Genomic DNA, 25,823 nt, shown 5'->3' with positions numbered 1-25,823 from the left:
ACAATCTGCCGGGATTACTAAAATGTTCTCGATTATGATAATGTAAACATGTTCTTTATAACGTATTTTACAGAAAAAGTTAATCATTTTTATATGTTAGTAACATAAGTTATTAAATATTATTGTTAGATTGAAAACTTTTGTAATATAGTTATTGTTTGTACTTTATTAAAAAATAATAAAATGTTATATAAAATAATTTTTTTAATATTTGTATATAGTATTAAAAATATTATTAAAAAACTAAAATTTAAACAAAATAGTAAATGTAGTATAATATTAATTAACAACATAAATTAAACACATATGAATAACTTTATATATAATACAATTAAATTAAACCATGTAAAGTTAGCTTATATTGATAAATAATTTATTAATTTCCCATAAAAAAATTGATTGGAATTGTTCAAAAGTTGTTATTTACGGGTTTTCAGGATCACTGATTACGAATATGATTAACCGTTTTATAGTCATCGAAATACAGAGGTAGAACAAAATATAATTCCTGAAGACAGTTTAGTGAAAACTAAATCAAATTAATTCTTTGAATCAACTCATTATATTGGTTAGAATAAATAATTTATTTATGAAAAGTATTAAAAAATTTCTGGAAAAAAATTATTTTTTAATTAAATTAATAATAATTAAATAATAATAAATAATAATTAAATTAATAATTTTGGTAAATTATGTTTTAACCTTCTATACTTGGTTAATATTAATATTGTAATAAATTAATTTTATATAATGAAATATAAAAGGTCAGTATGCGAATGTTGTATACAAAAGTACTGTGGGTCGCGCGTCACCAGATTTCGGGTCCCGCCGAAGGAGGGCATGAAAGCTAGTCGTTAACAAAAGTATTCATTTGACTTAATCAATCATTTCACAACTCGGTTCTACTATGTAATAATAATGTCTCCTGACATTTGCATATCATTATTCCAAAAGTCTTTAATTATTTCAATATTCAAATTCAAAAGAGAGCTGGTGCTTTTAAATAAAACTAGTTTGCTTTCTTTTTTTATTAATAGGTATTAATTTTAATCTAAATTATTAAATTTATACTAATTTTTGTTAAATTTAATTGAAAATTTACAATTAAAGTATTTTAACTTTATATAATATTTTAATTAATTATTATTTATTCATTAAATGCAAATAACGTATATGTGTACAGTTAATAAAGTGTAATTTAAACAATGTTAATAAATGTTATTTTTATCATTTAATCAAAGTAATGTCATATAAATGAATAAATCATTTGTGTTCTATCAATGAATTTTTGGTTGATATGTATCTAAGTTGATTAAATAAAATTCAATTTTAAATATTTAAGTATAATTTTATAATTGTATTTAGTGTTCCATAAAATTGACTATAATTGAAAAAAAAATTTCATCAAAGGTAATTTTTACTACATTCAATTTGACGTTTTTTCATAATCATCTTATCAATTATAAAATATGATTGTTAACTAAATACAGGAAGTAAAGAAAACAAATGGTTTTCAAAGAAATAACATTTTTATTTAGTACAATCTATTATGAAATACACTAGCTCATCACGCTCGCGTCTTTCGTTCACTGATTTGAGATGAAGGTTGAAAAAATAGGCAGCGTGTGAAGTTTGCTTTCTATTGACGTATTTCTTGAATGAAAGAAGCAAATTTTGCGCCGTTTTCTGCTTTTCATTTCAAAAGGCGGAGAGGGGTGAATGGGATGGGATATTTGTGTTATTTTAATAGGTGGTAGGGATGCTCGATTCTTTATTATTGTCGAAGTAAATACCGCGGCTCAGGAAAAGTGGTTGCTCGCGTGGGGCATGTGCAAGGTTCTTTGATTGTAAACCGGTAAGAAAGAAAAATGGCATGATCCCTTGCAAGTGTGGCAAATTCGAATCAGTCTGAATCAGTCGGTGGTCCAACGTTCAAGAAAACGATCTTATCAGTCTTGGTTTAACTAACCGGGATTCCGAGGGCTGGAGGGTGGGTTAACATTCTCACTGTGATTTTCAATTTTCGTTACTTTCAAAAACCATTTTACATTTATTCACTGGACAATTTTTGTGTCAATATCAACTCTTACATCTAGGAATTTCATTGTTTAGGTAAATTAAAAATTACTTTCTTACTTTTATAGCACATTTATTTTTTATGACAGCATCCCGAAACAATTTTATTAATTGGACTAAAATTTTTTAAGGAATATAAAAACAGTATGGTTTTGTTTTCCTTTAAATTGAGGTTTTTATTTTATTGAAAATTTATTTCCTTGAATCTTTGAAAGTTATTTTTTTTAATAAAAATATTTATATAATATTATTTTTTAAATTTACGAGAATTATATCATTTTCAATGTTATACTTTTTTAAAAAATTTTAATTTTTTTTCTCTCATCCCTTTTTCAATTTCTTTTTTCTTCAACTCTTTTATATGAAGAGAAGATATTAAATAAATGCGATATCTGTTTAGTATAGGAAAAATTACATGGGACACTAATACCATCTGTGGGTTTAATATCATATATACAATTTATATAGTACACAATTTTAATAAATTCCACTATCTATTTAGTGAGACGAAAATTAACTATCATGATTTTCAAGTAATTTCCTTTCTTTTATATTACAGGACACTATGATTTTTTAAATGAAACCAATTTACTAATTTGTTTGTCATACTAAGTTTATCATAAATTGATTAAAAAAATTCCTGAATGAAGGCAGTTTGTTTCTTAAATGAGTGTAAGAAACGTTTTCATAAATATAAAGGGGTGATTTTTTAATGTATTGATGAAACTATTGTTCTGAAATGAATAAGACAACAATTAAAGTAAAATAATAAATAATTGAAAAAATGTTAAAAAATGAAAAATATAATATTAACTAATCGAAAGAAATATTTAAATATTTAAAAAGTTGAAACTAAAATAATAAATAATAAAATAACGAAGGAAATAAGTTAATAGCAAGATTATGAACAAGTAGATACGGAATTATGATTAATTAATTATAATAGAATAAGCTTCACAATGACAAAAAAAATTCTCAACAATAATGTTAATTTTGGATCTGTGATGATTTTAAATTAGCTGACAGAAAATATGAATTATGCAATAAAACGGGATTTTCGCATATCTAATGTTTTACTCGAATAACCGTAGACGGTAGTCTATGAAGGTGAACTAATAATTTAATTATTTTATCAGCATCTGAATGACGCAGTAGTAAATACCCTCCTAATAAGAGTTGAAATATTTAAGAGAAGAAAAAAAAATTATGTGTATGTCAACAAGTTGCTGCCAAGAGCCTTAAATATATTATGAAAACCAGTTTATTCTTCTTTAAAAAATCTGAAACATTCAATAGAATCAAAAAGTTGTAAAAGTTCTAAAACAAAATATTACCTAGGACACTCTATAATTAATACAGATAAGCAGTAATATATGTCGAACACACACACACAGACTGAAAACAACATTATATGCATTTTTCATACATTTTCTATTATATACTTTATGTCTTTATAAAATATTTGACAGTTCCATTTAAACGACTTTCTATATTTATCAATAATAATTTATACTTTTTGAAACTTAAAAATATAATTTTTAAATTAAAAAATTTTTTTTCTGAAAATAAAAGTTTTCTTTTGCCGAAAAAATCCGCTTTTTTGTAAAATCATGCCTTTCTTTGCAATGCAAAAATGGTGACGCTTGCATAAAGGCACATATTTAATTAAAAACTTGAATAAACTTCCTTCACTTTGTCATAAGTCTTTTTTACTATTACGTGATTTTACATTGTACTTTCGAAGAAAATTACGCAATCAAATATTGAGTGTCAATATGTGCTACAAATAATTATATTTTGCACATATTATCTGTCAAGAAAATCGTCTACTCTCGAGTTAACCAAAGTACATAATAATTAGCATCTTTCACACCTAAATGAATAAACGGCAAATTATTTCAAAATTAAAATTGTTTTATTTCTTTGTGAGATTTGTGATAATAATTCTATACGCAACAAATAAAAAAACTTTAATTCTCAATGTTTCATAAAAGTGTTTTATCACTTTCTTTACTCGAATAAATAATAATAAATATTTGAATAAATTAGTATCAAATTATGTAAAGTAAATCTTTTCATTGATTTAAAAGATGTACTTTGGATTTAAAGATAATATTTTTCTTCCTTAAATTAAATAAGTAAAACTATTTGAAATTTATTGTTTAGTCAATTCTTTGTATAGTTTTAATATTGTTCGAAGATAGCAACTTTGTTCCAAAATACTGAAGTAAGTGTCAATTTAAGTATCTTTAAAATTAAGTAGGTATCTATAGTAAAGCTGCGCGAAATGTATAAAGCATATAAAAATTGTAAAATAAATTAGAAAATGTTGAAATAATTGAATGGTAAATTTTATTTAAATACAATATATGATTTATTGTGAGAGGAAATATTTTTTCGACACATCTATTGCACTAATTACCTCCTGATTACGGCAATCGCGTTTTCGCATATGTACTAACGAATATGCGTAGCTTTGCAGTAAGTAGGTAGAGCTAGCAACTCGATAATTTAAAGCATTACACTCGATCAATTTCTCCACCATATTTTTATTTTTTTTTACATTTGATAGCTTTGGGCAACAATTGCAAAAATAAAGTATTCTTACGGTTATATATTATACTTGTGTTCTCGCGCTTATAGAATTCATAAGTTCAACGAATCGAGCACGCATGACCGCTTTCGACAACGAAAATATTTCTATTTAGATTATAATAGAATTGGCGTATTCAACGCGGATAACAATACCAAACTCAAAAACCTTTTAATTAACGAGCAAATTAATTTTAATTATTTATGAAAATTTAATGTTTAGAGACAAACAATTTAACATAAAAAGCTTGATAAGCTTGATAAGCTTGTTGTCTTTCTTATACAAAAAGTTTATTATTGTTATCGTAACGCGTTCACTATTATTACAACAAAATTTGATTAACATCGTTTTTCTTGCCTCTTTTGTAATTAATTACAGTATTTTTAACGTGAACATTTAATTTATCAGAGACAAGATTAAAATGAAACTCGTTTATTGTATTTCATTTGTAATTTAATTTATTTTATTGTTGCTTAATTGAATTTCTTATCCGAAGTTAATTACTTGTTATAATTAGTTACCTATGGAACAAATTTTATTCTTTAATAAATGATAAGTAATTTACTAAACTAATTAACAATATTTGTTAATTGCATTTTTTCCAATTTCAAGATAAAAGAGACACGTTTTTAATTTGAATGCAGATATAAGCGAGATTTATGGCTAAAGAACTTCTCTATTTTCATAAAAAGACTTCAATTTACTAGTTTAATTATTTGAACTTTTTCTTATTGAAACTTTACCAACTTCAATTGAAATGATCTTATTACATCAAACCATGTACCTTAAATAACATTTTTCCAATATAGATTTAAAAGATCACTGAAATTTCGAAATTTTATTAATGTACTATTAAAATTAAAAAAATTTTAAACTAGATGTAAATTTTCCTAAAAAATTAATAATATGTCATAAATTCTTATTATCACAGTTTTAATTATAATAATTCACTTTCTCAGCATTTCGAACTTTGACTTTCAGTCTCATTAAGAACAATCTTTTCTGGTATATAGCCATAAATGTCTGACATGAACGAGTTTCTGAGATCATTAATATTATTGCTACGCACTATTAATTTTTTAATTTCAATGCTGGGAAATGATTTGAATTATGCGGAATATATTAATTTTTTGCAAAAATAATATGGTAAACATCTAATTTAGAACTTAAAGCATTTTCACAAACTCCAAATTACTTATTCAAATGAAAAAACAACAATAATTACTGATGTAAACTTTTTTTAAAACTTTAACAGGAGTTTTCTTTGATTCAACCTGAGATTTAAATAATTAAATGTTTTGTTTGTTAATTTACACTTTATGATATTTAACAGTTCTTAGCGCGTCAAAACATGTGAGACAAATGGATAAAACTGAATTACAATTTCTATTTAAGAGTCAGAAATAAAATTGCGTATAAATAAAAAATGCGAATAATTACCTCATCATTACATTGTGATTCTTATGAATAAATGTTGTAATAAAATACCACATTAATAGATTTAGCAAGCTTTTGCCTTGATTGGTACCATTATTCAGCAATATTTCGATAACTATTTAATTATTAAAGTGCACTAATGATAGTATTACACGGTATTAGATGTGATTCATTGGTACATCAACAGAATTTTACTCAGAAAAAAAACTGTTGAATTTCAATACAAACACTTTCCTAAAATCGCTATTTAAATATTTGTAGATTTGAAATTCCAATAATTTTCCGCAAATTGCAGAAACTAAATACCATTATATCATTTCAAGGAATAATTATAAAATATTTATTTAAGCATAATTGCAATTGTAATTGATAAAAATTTAAATTAGAGAAGTAGAACAATTTTCATTGTAGTGACATTTTTAAAAAATGTAGAAACTAAGGAATCGCTTTATTAAAATAATATAAAAAAACATTATTTTAAATGAACAAGTAATTAATTGTTATGAGATCTGTTATCAAACTTGTTTTTAACTGAGGATCATATTATCATATTTCTTTAACGAGTTTTTGCGTCAAATTTCGACTTTAATTAATTTGGCCTTTTTTAAATTCATTTCCTCTTTTATGTTTCACTTAACTTATGACCTCTTGTATCAAAAACAATATTATTTACTTCTTTTTCATTTGTTATCAAACAATTAATTTTTATATTCTCTTGATTCTGTAAAATGAAAAAATCAAGTTTTTGGTACTTGGCATTTAGACAAATCATTTCACATAACTTTGAAATCTATTTATAAAATTTTAAAAAACCAAAAAGAAAATTTAATTCATTTATTACAAATCTAACATCATATTTTCAAAATTCAAAACGACAGATCTATATTGAATCGGACAATTTGAACGACATTGCTGGCCGTTTTTTGGACAATATTTCTGGACTATGAGCTTTATTGACAATCCTGACATTTCGCACTTCGAATGGGATAATAATGATATATTTACGGGACATCTCATGTTGTAACGTGAAAACCAAAAAACAATCTAAAACAGACCAGAATTCATTGTGTTAATGATTTTACCTTGAACTGCCTTTCTCTTCTGCTGAAAGTCCATTAAATAAATTTTTTTGTGTTTGAAATCTTTGACGGTAACTTTGCATTTATTTGTAAGCGCATTTCCTTGCTTTTTTTATTATTAAATTTCTTCTCAGTGTCATTAAAATGTGAACGTCCCTTGTCACCTTGACAATGCCCTGGCCAATGCTGTCGGACAAATCAAAGTTTCACGCTAGTGAAATCTTGATAGGCGTTTCTTTTTGCAAGGCCAAGAGGTACCTGTTACCCAAGGAGCTTTAAAAAAAATAAATTTCTTTATGAAGTAAAAACCTTGCTATGATATCAGGCTAAGAAAATCCAAGCCTGCTCACGAGACTGCATTCAAGGTGGAATACTCGCGTGTGTTGTTCAAACAAGACCACATTCTCTTAATTGAACCTTGCCCAATGCTCTCGGTTCTCGAACTGCTCTCTTTATAATTCAGTCTATATTTTCGAGAATTTATTTACAACTGGGAAATAAAAACAATCACACCTAAGAGTCTTCTTGGTTCCTCCATTTCAGAATGTTTCTTATTTTAAGAATTTTACATTATTATTCCATTAGATTATCGCATCTATTTGTATATTAACAATTTTTTTACCTTTATTTCAAATCAATGGATTTTATTTCTTCACTAAGAAAGCTTCGTATTCGTAACAATTTTCGATTTTCTAAAAATAGATTATATTTTTTGTATCTAAAATACATATATTGCAAGTTACAAGCAATTGTTCAGGTATAGATCTTATGATGGAATATGTTAAACTTTTGTATGCTTCTTACAGTCATCAATATAAAGGGATTGCATAAGCATGGGCGGCCTCAAAAGCAGTCGTAACTTATCTTAAATATAGTCATCAGTTTCTAAAATCAGACACATCTACATCAAGTCTATATTTTACTTAAATCTAAAAATGAAATCATTTTTTAAAACGTTTTTTTAACTTCTATTTTTTTCCAAGTTCATAATGCTATTTAGATTAATTATGTTACCTATACGTTTGTTATTTGATGTAAAATATTGTCAGAGTTTACTTGCATTCAATCTTTTAAATTTGTTAATAAAATAGTTTATTTTTCATAGAATAATTATTTTAATATTACATGAAATTAAAATATTATTTGTTAAAAATAATAATCATATGAATATTTTTAAATTGAGAAAGATAGAAAGTTGACAACTACCTTGCTTGTAAATGATAGTTATACTGATTAAAATGTGACTGTCCAATAATATTACAAAATCAAAAAATAAAAACTTTTTTAACATGATTACATATAAAAATTGTTGAAGAGAAATCTTCTCAATAAAATACAGAACTTATGAAATTTAGAAGAACATTATTTCCATAAATACGTGTTTTTTGTATAAGATGCTTCCCGTAGATAAGATACTTATTTAGTTGTCAATAAAATATAATTCTATTATTCGGAGCACAGTTTAATATTAAGGGGGGAAACTCGTGTAAAACAAAATTTTTCTACAATTTTCTTTTTTTGCTTTAAAAATTAGTTTACTATCTGTAGAATATGATCCTACATTACTAATATATAATTAGATGTATGAATGTCTATAGTAAGCATAAGTTTAGCACTTCAGATACTACCAAATGCAGTTAACTATGAGCACGAGATCCCTCTATTCTTTCGGTTTCTTGTCAATATAATTTTATTAATTACACAGCCACACAAAAAAAAAGTGACCGGGTTGGGAGATCATAGTACCCTATCCCCATGTATTTTGGGCCGCTGAACACGAATCTGAAGTCCGTTTTGCTCCTGTACGTATACGTTTCTTCTTAACCTCAAAAAACATTTCACATTTTTGGTGGTATACGTTTTTTTTTAAATTGATGAATTTACATGAAACTGGGTATTTAGGGGTTTTTTGAGGTCGCTGATTACGAATCTAAAGTCAGATTTTGAAAATTCAAAATGGCGGATCCAATATGGCGGACAATTTTTTTGAAAATTAATTAATTTTTAGAAATTTTTTTGAAAATTGTTAGATTTTTATGAAATTTGTTACTTGGAAGTTTTAGGGGCCGCTCATTACGAATCTTGAAAATTTTTACTCCATATTGGATCCGCCATTTTGAATTTTAAAAAACTTAATTCAGATTCTTAATTAGCGACCTCAAAAACCCCCGAGTAAAAATTTTCAAGTCGATTCGAATGATTTTTATTTTTTCGTCCGACATATTGGATCCGCCATTTTGAATTTTGAAAAGCTAACTTCACATTCGTAATGAGCGGCCCCTAAAACTTCCAAGTAACAAATTCCATAAAAATCTAACAATTTTTAAAAAAATTTCTAAAAAATAATTAATTTTCAAAAAAATTTGTCCGACATATTGGATCCGCCATTTTGAATTTTCAAAATCTGACTTTAGATTCGTAATCAGCGACCTCAAAAAACCCCTAAATACCCAGTTTCATGTAAATTCATCAATTTAAAAAAAAACGTATACCACCAAAAATGTGAAATGTTTTTTGAGGTTAGGAAGAAACCATTGGTAACCAATAATGGACCATTATTGGTAAAGTCATGGGCTGTCCACGCCGATGCCAATGATTAGCAACCATCATTGGCAAATTATTGGCAACCAATAATTAGCCGATATTAAAAATTTTAATAATAATTAAAAAAATCAATTATTTAAAAAAAAAATTTTTTATTTTTTAATAATTATTATTATTTTATTTTTATTCATTAAATTAAAATAAAACAATGGTCATAACAGTAATAGTCAAACCATTTCTTCCAAAAAAAAGTTTGTCTCACGTCCCAATAAATAGGAGAGACATCGGGCAGAAAAAAATTTCGACGAGAAAAAAATTTCACAGTGATCACAGTGATGTTCGCCCTCCCTGTGGCGTTGAGCGAACTAAAGTCTAGAGCTGAGCCATCGGCGCTCTACGGAATCATTTGAAAAATTTGATTTCTATTTTATTTTATTTTAAATATGAAAAATAATTAATTTAATAAATAATTATTAATAACATAATGTCATACTTAATAATTAGTTAATTAATTTTTTTCAACGAAAATTTGTGTCCAAAAAAAATATTACGATAAAGAAAATAATTTTTTGTCTAATTTTCGTAGTAAAAAAAAATTACTCTTAACACAAAAAAAATTTCACCATGAGAAAATGATTTTTTTTTAATTTTCTTTGTAAAAAATATTTTGTGGCCTAAAAAAATTATCACGATAAGAAAATAATTTTTTTGGCAATATTTCTCTGTAAAAAAATTAATTAACCAAATAACGCAATTATTATTTAATTAATTTTTTAAAAAATTTAACAAAAAAATTATTCGTAGCACAAAAAAAATATCACGATGAGAAAATAATTTTTTTTTCAAATTTTCTACGTAAAAATATTATTTGTGGCCCAAAAAAAATATCACAATGAGAAGTAATTTTTTTGTCAAATATTCTCTGTAAAAAAATTATTTAACTAAAAGACGTAATTATTAGTTACTTAATTTTTTTACTTCGAAAATTTAACAAAAAAAATTATACGTAGCACAAAAAAAATTTTCACCATGAGAAAATAATTTTTTATTCAAATTTTCTTCGTAAGAAAATTATTGGTAGCCCAAAAAAATATGATGAGAATAGTATATTGTGCATCTATTAGGGAGGAAAATGGTTGATTGCCACGAGTGTGTAGTTTGCAGTTCGTGGCGTAGCGAGTACTTGCGAGCGAAGACGAGAACTGTAAACACACGAGCTGGGAATCATTTTCCTCCCGAGTTGCATATACTATTTTTTCTAACATACGTATACCGAAAGTACAAATATTAAATAAAGCATTGAACACAATTATTAATTTTTTTGTCAAAATTTCTCTGAAAAAAAATTAATTAACTAAATTACTTAATAATTAGTTAAGTAATTTTTTTTACTACGAAAATTGGACAAAAAAATTATTTTCTTTATCGTAATATTTTTTTTGGTAACAAAATTTTTTTTTTGCAAATTTTCGTCGAAAAAAATTAATTAACTAATTATTAAGTATGACATTATGTTATTAATAAATATTTATTAAATTAATTTTTTGTCATATTTAAAATGAAATAAAATCAAATTTTTCAAATGGTCCCGTACTACGCTGATGGCTCAGCTCTAGACTTTAGTTCGCTCAACGCCTAAGGGAGAGCGAACAAATTTTTTTCTGCCCGATGTCTCTCCTATTTATTGGGATGTGAGACAAACTTTTTTTTGGAAGAAATGGTTTGACTAATATTGTGATAACCATTTTTTATTTTAATTTAATTAATAAAAATAAAATAATAATAATAATAACTATTAAAAATTCATTCATTCATTCCGTCTGTCCACACTTGAAGTTAGTCGTATTTTGTTCCTTTTGTTTTTCTAAAATTTTGACAATTCTTGATTTCGTAATATTTTATGGTTAACGCGACGGATATTTTTATTCATCGTCATTAATTAATTCATATGCTAAGTATCAGTTTAAAGTAAAAAAAAATACTGTTCATTGTGTGCTGCACCAGTATATTTCCTACTTGGTATTTATAGAAAAAAAAGTTTCAATTATAATATAATTTTTATTATTATTTATAAATTTATTATATTATATATACATTTTTTTAAATATAATGATTATTACAGATAATTTTTATTTCTTTCATTATTTTTCCATTATTCATTATTATTTATTATATATTATTATTCATAAATTTATTATTATTAATTTGTTTTTATTATTAATTATTAAATTGTTATATTTTTTATCTGTAAACAATATAAAAATAGTTTGCTTTTTTAAAAAATTCTCAATTTGATTTTAATTTTTAATTTAATTTTCTTTTTGATTACATAATTTTTTAATATTTATTAATTATCAATTAATTAAATTTTTTGAAAAAAAAACATAAATTTAAAATTTTCATTTGCAACGAAATATTTATAGAAAATACAAAAAAATATTTAGCAAAACTAATTTTTTGTAATTTCAAAAATTATAAAAAATCATCTAACATTGACTTTATAAAAAATATTTATTTCTAAAATTTTAATATTTATATTCTAAAATTTTTACTTAAAAATCTTATTTTTTTACTATCAATTCACAAAAAAATGATCTTACTCGTTATATATACATTCTGTCAATAAGAAAATCCATTCGTCAGTAATATCTTTTATCCCAACAATCTCTGCCTTTTCGTATACAGTATACATAAGTGACAAAGAATATTTTAATCATAATTGACACAACATAATTAATTTTTCTCGGCATTTCAAGTGGCGGCGGTTATGTTGGTGAAACTAGAATTGATTTATCAACATTTACACCGCAAATTGTAACTATTGGTTTTAATTTATGTTTTTCTTATCATCACTTTTTCGATAGGTTTTTTCTTGGGTTTTCATTGTTGTTACCGTCAACAATCGAACTAATAGTTTTACAAGTTTATTAAATTTAAGAATTAACTTAGCTAAATTATTTTTGCTGTATTAACTAATTATGAGCTGACTTAACTAAAAAATCACTATTTATATAACATCAAACTCATTTTTTTCTGTGTAAAAATAAATAATAACGTGAAAATTAGAAATATATCTATTATTAATTTATTACTCCACTGATGCAGAATTATTATTATTATTAATATTATTATTATTTTAAAACAACCATTGCAGTGAAAGTTGGACGCGCGCTTGCGCGCGTGTAATTTTGCTAGTAATAATAATTTAAATTAAATTAATTTTTTTTAAACAAAATTTTTATATTCATTTGACTAATTACAAAAAATGTAATTTTAATTTTTATACTTGCCTGAAGAGGATGACAAAACCATGTCATCGAAACGTTGCTTAGCAATAAATTAAAAAATGACATAAAACTTGTGTTATTTAAAATACCTTCCGTGGATCAAAATTGTCACATTCTAATATATAATTGGGAAGGAAAATTATCATTATAATTTAATAATAATAATAACTATTAAAAATGATAAAAATAAAAATTTTTTTTTTTAAATAACTGATTTTTTAAATTATTATGAAAATTTTTAATATTGGCTAATTATTTGTTGAAAAAGTACAATTTAACGTCCATGGGGTCGATTATGTAATTCCATTCCCACTTTCACTTTTTCTAATTTTCATTCCCACTTCTATTTCCCATTCCACTTTTCCAATTTTTCCAATAAAATTGGAAATGGAAATGAAAATAAAAATTGGAACAGTGGAAGTAGGAATGAAAATTAGAAAAAGTGGAAATGGGAGTGAAAATGAGAACAAGAAAAAGTGGATGTGGAATTAAAAATAGAAGTGGGTAAGAAAATAAAAAAGTGGAAATGGAAGTGGTAATGAAAATTAGAAAAAGTGGGAATGGAAGTGGGAATGAAAATTATAAGAAGTGGAAATAGAAGTGGTAATGCAAATTAGATAAAGTGAAAATGGGAATGAAAATTGGAAAAAGTGTAAATGGAAATGAGAAGGAAATTAAAAAAGTGGAAAGGGAAATGAAAATTAGAAAATGTGAAAGTGGGAATGGAAATGGAATTACATAATTGACCGCCAGAATTTTTAAGTATAGAAACTAAACTTGAGAAAGTGATACCTCACCAGCATTATATTATTCTGAAAATTGAAAAGGAATCGTATTGCATAAACAACGAATTAGCTTCATATATTGAACTGTGCTCCGAGTTAAACTTATATTTTATTGACAAATAAATAAGAATTTTATCAACGGGAGGCGTCAGAATGGTTTTGGATAATTACAAAAGATTTTTTCCTTTCTATTTTCGACATATTTAGTCACAACCAAATTTGGATAATTCACTTCTTTATCTTAGCTTTATATTTTATTGTCGACCCAGCTATCAACACCAAACAAGTATATATAATTAAATTAAAATATTTTTTTTCCAGTTAAATGTGTAAATTGTTTTCCGCGTTTAGTATAAATATATTACCGTTATACAAGAAATATTTTATTTCTTTTAAGGGACAGTCCACGTTCGGGCTGTAATTTCGAGTCTATTTTTAGGAAAGATTTGCGGATTAAATGCACACGATAATGAAAAACGGTTTTTTTTCACTTTATTCTAACACATTTAAACTCTTGAAATATTCTTTTAGTTAAAAATAATATTAACACAAGCAACTTTAAAGCGTCCTTGACCGCGCGCTGGAAATAATGCTACGACCATGTTTGTGATACAACTTTGTCCACACAGAAGAACCTATTCTCATTTTTGTTGCAACTCAAAATGAGCCAATGCTAAACGACATAGACAGTTAGCTAGGTCTAGACACAAGCTTTTATAAAAAAATTTAAATCTCTCATTTTGGCAGACTTTTCTCTTGTGTTCTGACATAGAGAAATGTTTACTGAACAACTTCAAACAGACTGTTTCGATTGACCAAAAAGTTCTAATTCTAAGTTTTACTAAAATGTTAGGAAAACACGAGTTTTTGGAAATCGCGTTTAAACATAAATGGTTAATTAAAACATGACTGTAATAAATATGAGTTATCTTAAAGACATCTTTAAGACTCATGTCTGGATGTCCACTTTCCTGTTAATTACAAATAATTATCAAGTCGATTTACTTAACAAAAACATTCAAAGTATTATCAAAAACCTGCTTTATTATTTAAAAAAATCTTTATTTTAACTAAATTCAACTTTTAATTTTAAACTTAAGGAAAGAAAAATGTTCTTAATTTCTGATTAGGAATATCTGAGCAAAAAAATATATTTTTTTATTTGATTGAGTTATCGATTTAAATTAGTAAAATAATAATTGACAAATAAATATGTAATTTCAAATGAAGTAATCTAATTGAATTTTATTTCTTTTTAATCCTCTTAGCAATCTAAAGTATATCAAAACATGCATTTAAACCACTTTTTTTTGGTGTTTTGCTAAGTAATGTCATTCAACTGACAACCTCAAATTAGTGATAAATAATTACTGTATAACGTAAGCAACTGTAATTTTGTGCAAAACGCAGTCTTCGGAAACTTACTAAAAACTTGTACTAGAAGTAAATACTGTATGCAGATCCATAGTTCAGAAATGTAAGAGTGTTACTAAAATTCTTTTTCACGCTCCCAGACGTCAACAATCTGTCATAAGTAGGTGCAATTTGTCAAGAGCAGATAATATAACTCTATAATTTACAATAACTTTATCACAGCTCATATCGACTTTTCAAAAGACATATGTAAATATATCTATAACAGTCATAAAAAGTTGTACGTGTTTAAGAACAAAGTTGCAAAAAGTTGTTTCTTACTTGCAATACTTTGTATTTGTAGCCGGAAATTTTAGATCTTGAGAAAAAAATCTCTCAAATTGAAATAAAAATATATTTTTTTATAAATAAACTTGGTTTGTTATGCGAAAAACCACTTTTTATAATTGGAAAAATTATTACTAAAAAAATTATTCTTAGTCAATAACCCTTAACTGGCAAAATTCCGCGTTCGAACGTAAATGTCACAACTAGTCTGCTGGACCCGACGTATATTCATACGTGTATTTTACAGTCGGTATTGAATATTTTTGCACAAAAATTTAATCTGAGGTAGGTATTTATTTTGCAGAACAAAATGTGACTTTTTTGGTTAAAATTAAAAATTTATGATTATTATTAATGTTTGAAGCTAATTTATTCTTTGTATCGTATTATTTGTATCAAAAAACTTACAAAATTACTAAGAATATGTCAAACTAACATATTAAAATATAAAAAATTTTCAAAAGCTATACACATTCAATTAATTTGAGCTCGAAAAATCGCTCGGGTCTACTGGACCCATTGTGCCAGTTAAGGGTTAAGGGTATATGGACAAAGAACGTCTTTTTGTAGTTTAAAATGTTCTCTGAAATAAAAAATGATTTTGGGTTAACATTTTGGAGAAATGATTTTGAGGGTACAAAGAGGGTATCATTTACTATAATTTAACGCAAAAATAATAAAAATAAAGTAATAAATAGTAAAATAATAAACAATTGAATTGTTAGAAATAAGGGGAAATTGATGGGAAAATTATATTGTAAAACTTAGAAAGTGTACAATAAAGAAATAAAAATAAATCTAGTAAAATATTGCAGGATATAAAAGACTAGTGAAAAGAAGGGTAATGTCGATTGAGGTGGTAAAAAAAATAAAAAAACTCGACCGAATCTCATGCAAAATCTCTATTATCAGTCAAATAACAGTAAAGCTCCTCTGGGTTACTGACTGCTACCCGTCTACCATTAGAGCGTTCGTCCTAGCGTCGGTCGAGTTATTTTGTCAGAGTTAATTGTTAGTAAATGTAAAATTAAGAAATTTTCAGTAGTACATAAACAGAATAAATTTTTAAAAATTTTAACATTTAAAATAATATTTAATACTTCTTAAAATCGTAATAAACATATAAGTATTATTTTATCATGTTCTTGAAAATAATCAAACGAAATATTTTCATTTTCATTTACTTATTAACGTCCAGTCATTTTTGATACACTTATGCGATTGTTCCAGTCAAGTTTAAATATGATTGGCGATTCAAACAGCTACACTAGCGCCACAGTTGAACTAATTTAGGCGTGACTCGCTCTGTAGCACTCCATGTGTTTTAAATTATTTTTTTTTATTTAACGCTTAAAAATAATTTTACAAACGCAATAAAAATATCAGAATAATTAAATAATTTGAAATAAACTGTCAAAACAGAGACTGCTTTAGAGCGAGTCACGCCTAAATTAGTTCAACTGTGGCGCTAGTGTAGCTGTTTGAATCGCCAATACCAACTTCACTCTATTTTGTTTCTGTCGAATTACGAAACTGGATTGATAGCGACGCGACATATAAATCTTAATCGGAAGAAAATGATTCCGGGGTGCGATTTTGTAATTTTACTTTGACTTTCGATTTGATATTGACTTTGATATTGACTTTGACATTAACTTTGACTTGAAAATTTATGAAACTACTATATTACATGGATATTACCCGTGTAGAAAAATTTTGTGGAAGTCTAGCGTCTAGAAATAGTCTTACCAGTCATAGGCAAGCCCGTCTAAACTAGTCGGTCTTGCTATTTGCTAAGAAGCGTTTCAATAGACGTATTCGAGTTCATCTTATCTAGACCGTTTTTCAAGACTCAGGCCAGCGACTTTACAGCGCTACTGGACAAACGTGTAGGTTATGATCGTTTGCGGTTGTCAATAGTTGTTGCACTTTTGTAAAATTCTTTTTTTTAAATGCTTTTGTAAAATACTTTTGTAAATTTCTTTTTTTTAAATGCTTTTGTAAAATACTTTTGTAAAATACTTTTGTGAAATAATTTTGTAAAATACTTTTATGAAATACTGTTGTGAATTACTTTTGTAATTGTGTACAAATATTTTTAAATAATATATTTTTTACAATTTTTACGAATTACAATTTAATATATTTTATAATAAGTAATTAATATTATTTAAATTAATATATATTGCTGTTAATTTCAATAAAAATATTCTTTGTTTTTTTATAGATGTTTGAAATTTATTGTTTTAATCGAATTCTTAAAAATTAGTGAACAATTGTAATTTTTATGCAATTCTTACAAAGAATAGATCATTTTGCTCTTTAAAAGATTTTCTACAATTATGTTTGTTGAATTAGAAATTCAGATTTTTCGATTATTGGAAGTGAGAAATGAAACACCAAATCACTTGTTTGGCAACGTTTCGGTGTCTTGGTTTGACACCATCATCCGAGCCATCATCAGGCCCCTTTATTGAACAAAATTAAAAAAATTAATCACTCACAAACTACATAAAACTTTTTATATCAAAACATTAATATTATAAAATGCTTATTTTTATATAAATAAAAATAAATTACCTAGTTACATTAAATTTAATTAGTTACATTAGTAACACGTCAAATTGTATGTCAAAAATAAAAACAAATTTTGAAGGCAAGATATCACCCATCGTAAAGCAAATTAAAAACTGAAATAAGAAGGTGACAATTCACACAATATATACTACACGTGGAGTCAATGAACTCGAAACAAAATAAAAGAGACAAAATCATTCTTTCAATTTCCTTAATAGAGGGAAATAAGTATTATTAAGAAATTGAATGTCTTCCTTTTTATTAATTGTATTATTATTATCTTTAATGTGTAACATTTCAGAAATCAATCTTTTTTATAATTAGGTTCTAAATCTAAAATTTTAACATCATCAAAATTGAAAGAATGATTATGAGAAGATCGATGTTCATTCACAACAGACTCAATGTTTTTGTTATTTTTGTGTTCTTTAATTCGCTTTTCCAAACTGCGTTTTGATTCGCCGATGTAAGTAGCAGGGCAATTATTGCAATTAAATTTATAAACAATGTCAGTTTGGTTCCATTTTTTTGTAAGGTCTTTGCCTAATTTAACGACAGAACTTAGGTGATATCTTGCCTTCAAAATTTGTTTTTATTTTTGACATACAATTTGACGTGTTACTAATGTAACTAATTAAATTTAATTTAACCAGGTAATTATTTTTTTTATTTATATAAAAATAAGCATTTTATAATTTTAATGTTTTGTTATAAAAAGTTTTATGTAGTTTGTGAGTGATTAATTTGTTTTAATTTTGTTCAATAAAGGGGCCTGATGATGGTGTCAAACCAAGACACCGAAACGTTGCCAAACAAGTGATTTGGTGTTTCATTTCTCACTTCCAATAATCGAAAAAACTCAATTTCTAATACAAAATAATGGAAGGAAAAAATATTTAATATTGATATGTTTGTTGAATTTTATTCAGAATATTTTGTTTAAAAGTTAATAAACAAATAAAATTTTTATTTTTAGGGTTCCGTACTCGGTTCGGAACCCTATTAATATCGGTTTTTTTGAAATCGTGTACCCCCCCCCTAGCGGCCACATAAATTTATCTGGAGGGCTGAAAATTAGTACACATATGTATTTTCGCGTGTAGATTACAGGAAAATTATAGCGAACTTGATTGGAATTGATTAACATAGCGTTGTCAAGGAAAAACCATGAATTTTTACGAAAAATGCCTAAAAATGACTATGTACCCCCCCCCTAGCGGCCACATCTTTTGACATAAAGAGCTCAAATTTGACACACTTACGTATTTTTACGTGAAAATTACAGGAAAATTATAGCGAACTTGATTCGGATCAATTTACATAGCGTTGTCAAGGAAAAATCAAAAATTTCGAAAAAAATAATTTATTCTCCCTAGCGCACACAATATTCAACCCAGACAGATCATATTTAGTATACAAATGTATTTTTACGGGAAAAATACAGGGGAAAAAAAGCGGTCACGATTAGAGTTGATGATTAACTTTTTATCAAGTTTTTCAAGAAAAAATGACAATTTTAGGAAAAAAATGTATTTTTCCACCAAAAACGAACAAAATTTTATTTAAAGGAAATTAAATTTATATATTTTAACGTATTTTTACGTGTAGATTACAAGAAAAATATAGCGAGCATGATTGGAGTTGATTATCATAGCGTTGTCAAGGAAAAACCATGAATTTTTACGAAAAATACCTAAAAATGAGTATGTACCCCCCCCCTAGCGGCCACATCTTTTGACATAAAGAGCTCAAATTTGACACACTTACGTATTTTTACGTGAAAATTACAGGAAAATTATAGCGAACTTGATTCGGATTAATTTACATAGCGTTGTCAAGGAAAAATAAAAAATTTCGAAAAAAATGATTTATTCTCCCTAGCGCACACAATATTCAATCCAGACTGTTCATACTTGCTGTAAAACTCAATTTTTGCGTGAAAAATACAGGGAAAAAATGTAAGCGCGATTGGAGTTGATGATCAATTTTTATCAAATTTTTGAAGAAAAATGATAAATTTCAGAAAAAAATGTATTTTTCCGCAAAAAACGAAAAAAGTTTTTCTACAGTGATTCAAATTTATATATTTTGACGTATTTTTACGTGTAGATTACAAAAAAAATATAGCGAGGATGATTGGAGTTGATTTTTCTGGAATTAATAAACAAATTTTATTTTTTAGATAACTTTCGATTTTTCCTTGACAAGCAGCTACTAGCCTTATATCAATATCTTAAGTTTTATCTTTTTTTTTTTTTTTTTTTTTTTTTTTTTTTTTTTTTTTTTTTTTTTTTTTATTTGCATAGAAAGAAGCCCACGGTCATAGACCATCAAAGGGCACTACAAAATGATTTACAAACTTATAAAATACTTGTAATAACAAATTTTGCGAAGAAAAATATAACATTAAATACTATCATTATATAATGTTATAAAAAAGAAAAAAAAACAAAAATAGAATAAAAAATAAAATATAAATATTGGCTATCTGGCATTATACGCAAATTTAAAGTATACCAAGTAAAAAAATAATATTGTAGCATTTACCGCAAAAAAAAATTAAATATATCTAGATTGCACAATGTTGCTCCTTTTATCTTATTGATTTAATATAATTTAATAGTATCCTTTTGAAGGATGAAAGCGACAAATTAAATAGATCTAAATCAGTCTCATCTCGAAGACACATAATATTAATGATATTGCAACCACTGTGTATTGGCGCATTAAAACCAATAGAAGACGCAGGCATTGGTAAAGAGAAAGGTTGATAATAGCGTGACTGCAATCGAGGAACTCTAAAATTGATGCACTCTAACAGACTTGAACACTTAATTTGATTATTTATGATTTTAAAAATGAAAATTGCCTGGTTCATCAAACGTCTCTCAGATAAAGTTAGAAAGTCAAATTTTTTACACAGTTCGATATAATTTGAACCATCTTTTTGACTTAGAAAGATAAAATTTAATATTCAATATATTTTTAAAATGTAAATACAATAAAAATATTGCGAGTTGAAATAAAATTATGTTTCTTATATTTTTTTAGTAAAATATTTTTTAAAAAATAAAATCGGACAAGTGCGAGTTACACTCGCACTGAAATCGAAGGTTCCGTACTCGAAGCGAACTTATTTGGTATAAAAACAAATGTTTAAAAAATATGTGTTGTATGACAACTAATATAAGTGATACAAAAAGGAACAATTTTCTTGAATTTTACAAAATTGTTCCTTTTTGTATCACTTATATCACCTATGAATAATTTTTAGGGTTCCGTACTCGGTTCGGAACCCTATTAATATCGGTTTTTTTGAAATCGTGTACCCCCCCCCTAGCGGCCACATAAATTTATCTGGAGGGCTGAAAATTAGTACACATATGTATTTTCGCGTGTAGATTACAGGAAAATTATAGCGAACTTGATTGGAATTGATTAACATAGCGTTGTCAAGGAAAAACCATGAATTTTTACGAAAAATGCCTAAAAATGACTATGTACCCCCCCCCCCTAGCGGCCACATCTTTTGACATAAAGAGCTCAAATTTGACACACTTACGTATTTTTACGTGAAAATTACAGGAAAATTATAGCGAACTTGATTCGGATCAATTTACATAGCGTTGTCAAGGAAAAATCAAAAATTTCGAAAAAAATAATTTATTCTCCCAGGCGCACACAATATTCAACCCAGACAGATCATATTTAGTATACAAATGTATTTTTACGGGAAAAATACAGGGGAAAAAAAGCGGTCACGATTAGAGTTGATGATTAACTTTTTATCAAGTTTTTCAAGAAAAAATGACAATTTTAGGAAAAAAATGTATTTTTCCACCAAAAACGAACAAAATTTTATTTAAAGGAAATTAAATTTATATATTTTAACGTATTTTTACGTGTAGATTACAAAAAAAATATAGCGAGCATGATTGGAGTTGATTATCATAGCGTTGTCAAGGAAAAACCATGAATTTTTACGAAAAATACCTAAAAATGAGTATGTACCCCCCCCCTAGCGGCCACATCTTTTGACATAAAGAGCTCAAATTTGACACACTTACGTATTTTTACGTGAAAATTACAGGAAAATTATAGCGAACTTGATTCGGATTAATTTACATAGCGTTGTCAAGGAAAAATCAAAAATTTCGAAAAAAATGATTTATTCTCCCTAGCGCACACAATATTCAATCCAGACTGTTCATACTTGCTGTAAAACTCAATTTTTGCGTGAAAAATACAGGGAAAAAATGTAAGCGCGATTGGAGTTGATGATCAATTTTTATCAAATTTTTGAAGAAAAATGATAAATTTCAGAAAAAAATGTATTTTTCCGCAAAAAACGAAAAAAGTTTTTCTACAGTGATTCAAATTTATATATTTTGACGTATTTTTACGTGTAGATTACAAAAAAAATATAGCCAGGATGATTGGAGTTGATTTTTCTGGAATTAATAAACAAATTTTATTTTTTAGATAACTTTCGATTTTTCCTTGACAAGCAGCTACTAGCCTTATATCAATATCTTAAGTTTTATCTCTTTTTGACTTAGAAAGATAAAATTTAATATTCAATATATTTTTAAAATGTAAATACAATAAAAATATTGCGAGTTGAAATAAAATTATGTTTCTTATATTTTTTTAGTAAAATATTTTTTAAAAAATAAAATCGGACAAGTGCGAGTTACACTCGCACTGAAATCGAGGGTTCCGTACTCGAAGCGAACTTATTTGGTATAAAAACAAATGTTTAAAAAATATGTGTTGTATGACAACTAATATAAGTGATACGAAGAGGAACAATTTTCTTGAATTTTACAAAATTGTTCCTTTTTGTATCACTTATATTAGTTGTCATACAACACATATTTTTTAAACATTTGTTTTTATACCAAATAAGTTCGCTTCGAGTACGGAACCCTCGATTTCAGTGCGAGTGTAACTCGCACTTGTCCGATTTTATTTATATTTTTTAAACATACCATTATTTAACAAAAACGCAAAATCAGAATTGTAGAGAATCTTTCAAAGAGAAAAATGAGCCATTGTTTATAAAAATTAGACAAAAATTAGAATTGTTCACAAACTTTTAAGAAAAAATACAAAATGTTTATTAATTATTATTTAACAACAATTTTAACTCAAAAAATTTTTTTTCCAAAATTGTACAATTAGATCTGTTGAATTTGGGTGTAATAAATTTTAAATATATTTTCAGTTCTGTTAAAAACTACTTTCAGGTTTGAGGTTATGTTAATGGGTTGAACCTCCTTAATATTATATTTGTGAATACAATAAAAAATATAATAATTATATTCAATACATTTTTGAAAATAATTTCTTTTATTAAATTTTTTTTTTAGATTATATTACAATAATTTATCATCTTTATTATGTATTATTACAATATTATTCATTATAATTATACCTATAATATTGTAATAATTAAAGAATTATTATTTGATACATTATAGAGATGATAAATCATTAATATAACGTTAAAAAACAATATTTACTATAATTTGAGGGTCTATTCATTTAAAATTTTAAACTTTTAATATAATATATTAAAAGTTTAAAAATTTAATCTCATTGACAAAATTTTAATGTCAATAATAAATGATTAAATATTTAAAATATTTAAATACTAGCTGTCGACCCCGTTGGCAAAACTTCGGAGCCAGAGTTAATTGTGTAATTAATAATTTTTACATTTTTGGCAAAGGTCGGCCCAACTTCGGGAAAAGTAGTTGGGCCAACCATCGACCCCATTGAGCGGCTGCCCGTCATCATTCCGCTAGTTGGCCCATCTTTGGCATATAAAGTCGGCTTAACTTTGACATATTAAGTCGGCCCAACTTTGGGAAGAGTTGTTGGGCCAACCATCGACCTCATTTGGCGGCTGCCCGTTATCATTCCGCTACACGGAGAGAAAAAACGGGGCTTAATAGCACGGTAGTAGTTTGTGAGTTTATCGCATTGGCGCTTCACTTACCCGTCGAGCATGAATTCATACCGGATCTGCGTGAGCAATCTCTGTACTATGAAGCCGTGGTAGTAGTACTTTGACAGTTCGAACCGCGTACTATGTAAGTAGCGGCGCCACGCGGATGCCGCAAGAATCAGCAACGTGCTACGTTTACACGAGTTTCCTCCTATTTCGGTAAGAGAACCTTGCAAATGAGCAGTGATCCGTTTTTTGAATGTTTGTGACTTAAAATTTATAGAATTTTATACGTTTGGATGTTTTTATGGTAAGTATTAATTAAAAATTAATTTGTAATTGTTAATCATTTAAAATTTTAAATTTTTTTTAAATGCAATTTATATTTTTATATTTTCAAAATTTAATAATTTAAATTAATATAAATTAAATTTTATTTTATTAATAATTTTAATACTTTTGTAGACCATAATATTTTAATAAATATAGTCGTAATGGAGAAAAAAATATATATATTTATTATTATTATATATTATATATTATATATTATTATTATTATATATTATATATTATATTATTAACTATAATAATTTCCGTATTCATTCATTCATTCCGTCTGTCCACACTTGAAGTTAGTCGTATTTTGTTCCTTTTGTTTTTCTAAAATTTTGACAATTCTTGATTTCGTAATATTTTATGGTTAACACGACGGATATTTTTATTCATCGTCATTAATTAAGTCATTTACTAAGTTACAGTTTAAAGAAAAAAAAATATATTGTTCATTGTGTGCAGCACCAGTATATTTCCTACTTGGTATTTATAGGAAAAAAAAGTTTCAATTATAATATAATTTTTATTATTATTTATAAATTTATTATATTATATATACATTTTTTTTAAATATAATGATTATTACAGATAATTAGAACATTTTAACTTATAATTATTATTTATCTTTCATTATTTTTTCATTATTCATTATTATTTATTATAAATTATTATTCATAAATTTATTATTATTAATTTTGTTTTTATTATTAATTATTAAATTGTTATATTTTTTTATCTATAAACAATATAAAAATAGTTTGCTTTTTTAAAAAATTTTCAATTTGATTTTAATTTTTAATTTAAGTTTAAAGTTTAAAACATTAGAAATTTTTTTTAGGTTTTATTTTTTCAAAATTTTAAAATATTTTTTAATTGCTTAATACTTTTTAAAATATAATTAATAATTTTCAATTAATTTAAATTTCTTTTTGATTACATAATTTTTTAATATTTATTAATTATCAGTTAATTAAATTTTTTGAAAAAAAACATAAATTTAAAATTTTCATTTGCAACGAAATATTTATAGAAAATACAAAAAAATATTTAGCATAACTAATTTTTTGTAATTTGAAAGATTATAAAAAATTCATCGAACATTGACTTTATCAAAAATATTTATTTCTAAAATTTTAATATTTATATTTTAAAATTTTTACTTAAATTTATTTATTTATATAACATCAAACTCATTTTTTTTGTGTATAAATAAATGATAACGTGAAAATTAGAAATATACCTATTATTAATTTATTACTCCATTGATGCAGAATTATTATTATTATTATTATTATTATTATTAATATTATTATTATTTTAAAATAACCATTGCAATTAAAGTTGGACGCGCGCTTGCGCGCGTGTAATTTTGCTAGTTATATATTATTATTATTATTATTATATATTATATATAATACCGTGCTATTAAGCCCCGTTTTTTCTCTCCGTGTAGTTGCC

The 25,823-nt window shown here is 25.7% G+C and overlaps 1 protein-coding gene across 3 annotated transcripts in view; it reads left to right on the top strand.

The window, feature by feature from the left end:
- Positions 1 to 1,780: 1,780 nt before the first annotated feature.
- Positions 1,781 to 25,823, top strand: part of LOC127284322 (elongation of very long chain fatty acids protein AAEL008004) — a 126,603-nt gene continuing 102,560 nt past the window's right edge. Inside the window, exon 1 of one of the 3 annotated variants that reach the window (XM_051309713.1) lies at positions 1,781 to 1,990. Coding sequence is in view for 1 of the 3 variants with exons in the window: in XM_051309711.1 (XP_051165668.1) it covers positions 24,332 to 24,342 (11 nt within the window). In the remaining 2 variants the exon portion in view is untranslated. Of the gene's footprint in view, positions 2,113 to 24,316; positions 24,343 to 25,823 lie in introns of those variants that run through there. The other 2 variants (XM_051309712.1, XM_051309711.1) reach the window with 2 other exon arrangements.

This window comes from Leptopilina boulardi, unplaced genomic scaffold (assembly GCF_019393585.1).
Source record: "Leptopilina boulardi isolate dan_hultmark-lab unplaced genomic scaffold, ZJU_Lbou_2.1 LbouV2_324, whole genome shotgun sequence".
In the NCBI taxonomy this organism is placed as follows: Eukaryota; Metazoa; Arthropoda; class Insecta; order Hymenoptera; family Figitidae; genus Leptopilina; species Leptopilina boulardi.
Note: the sequence above shows the minus strand (reverse complement) of the source record. Positions and strands in the feature narration are given on the sequence as shown.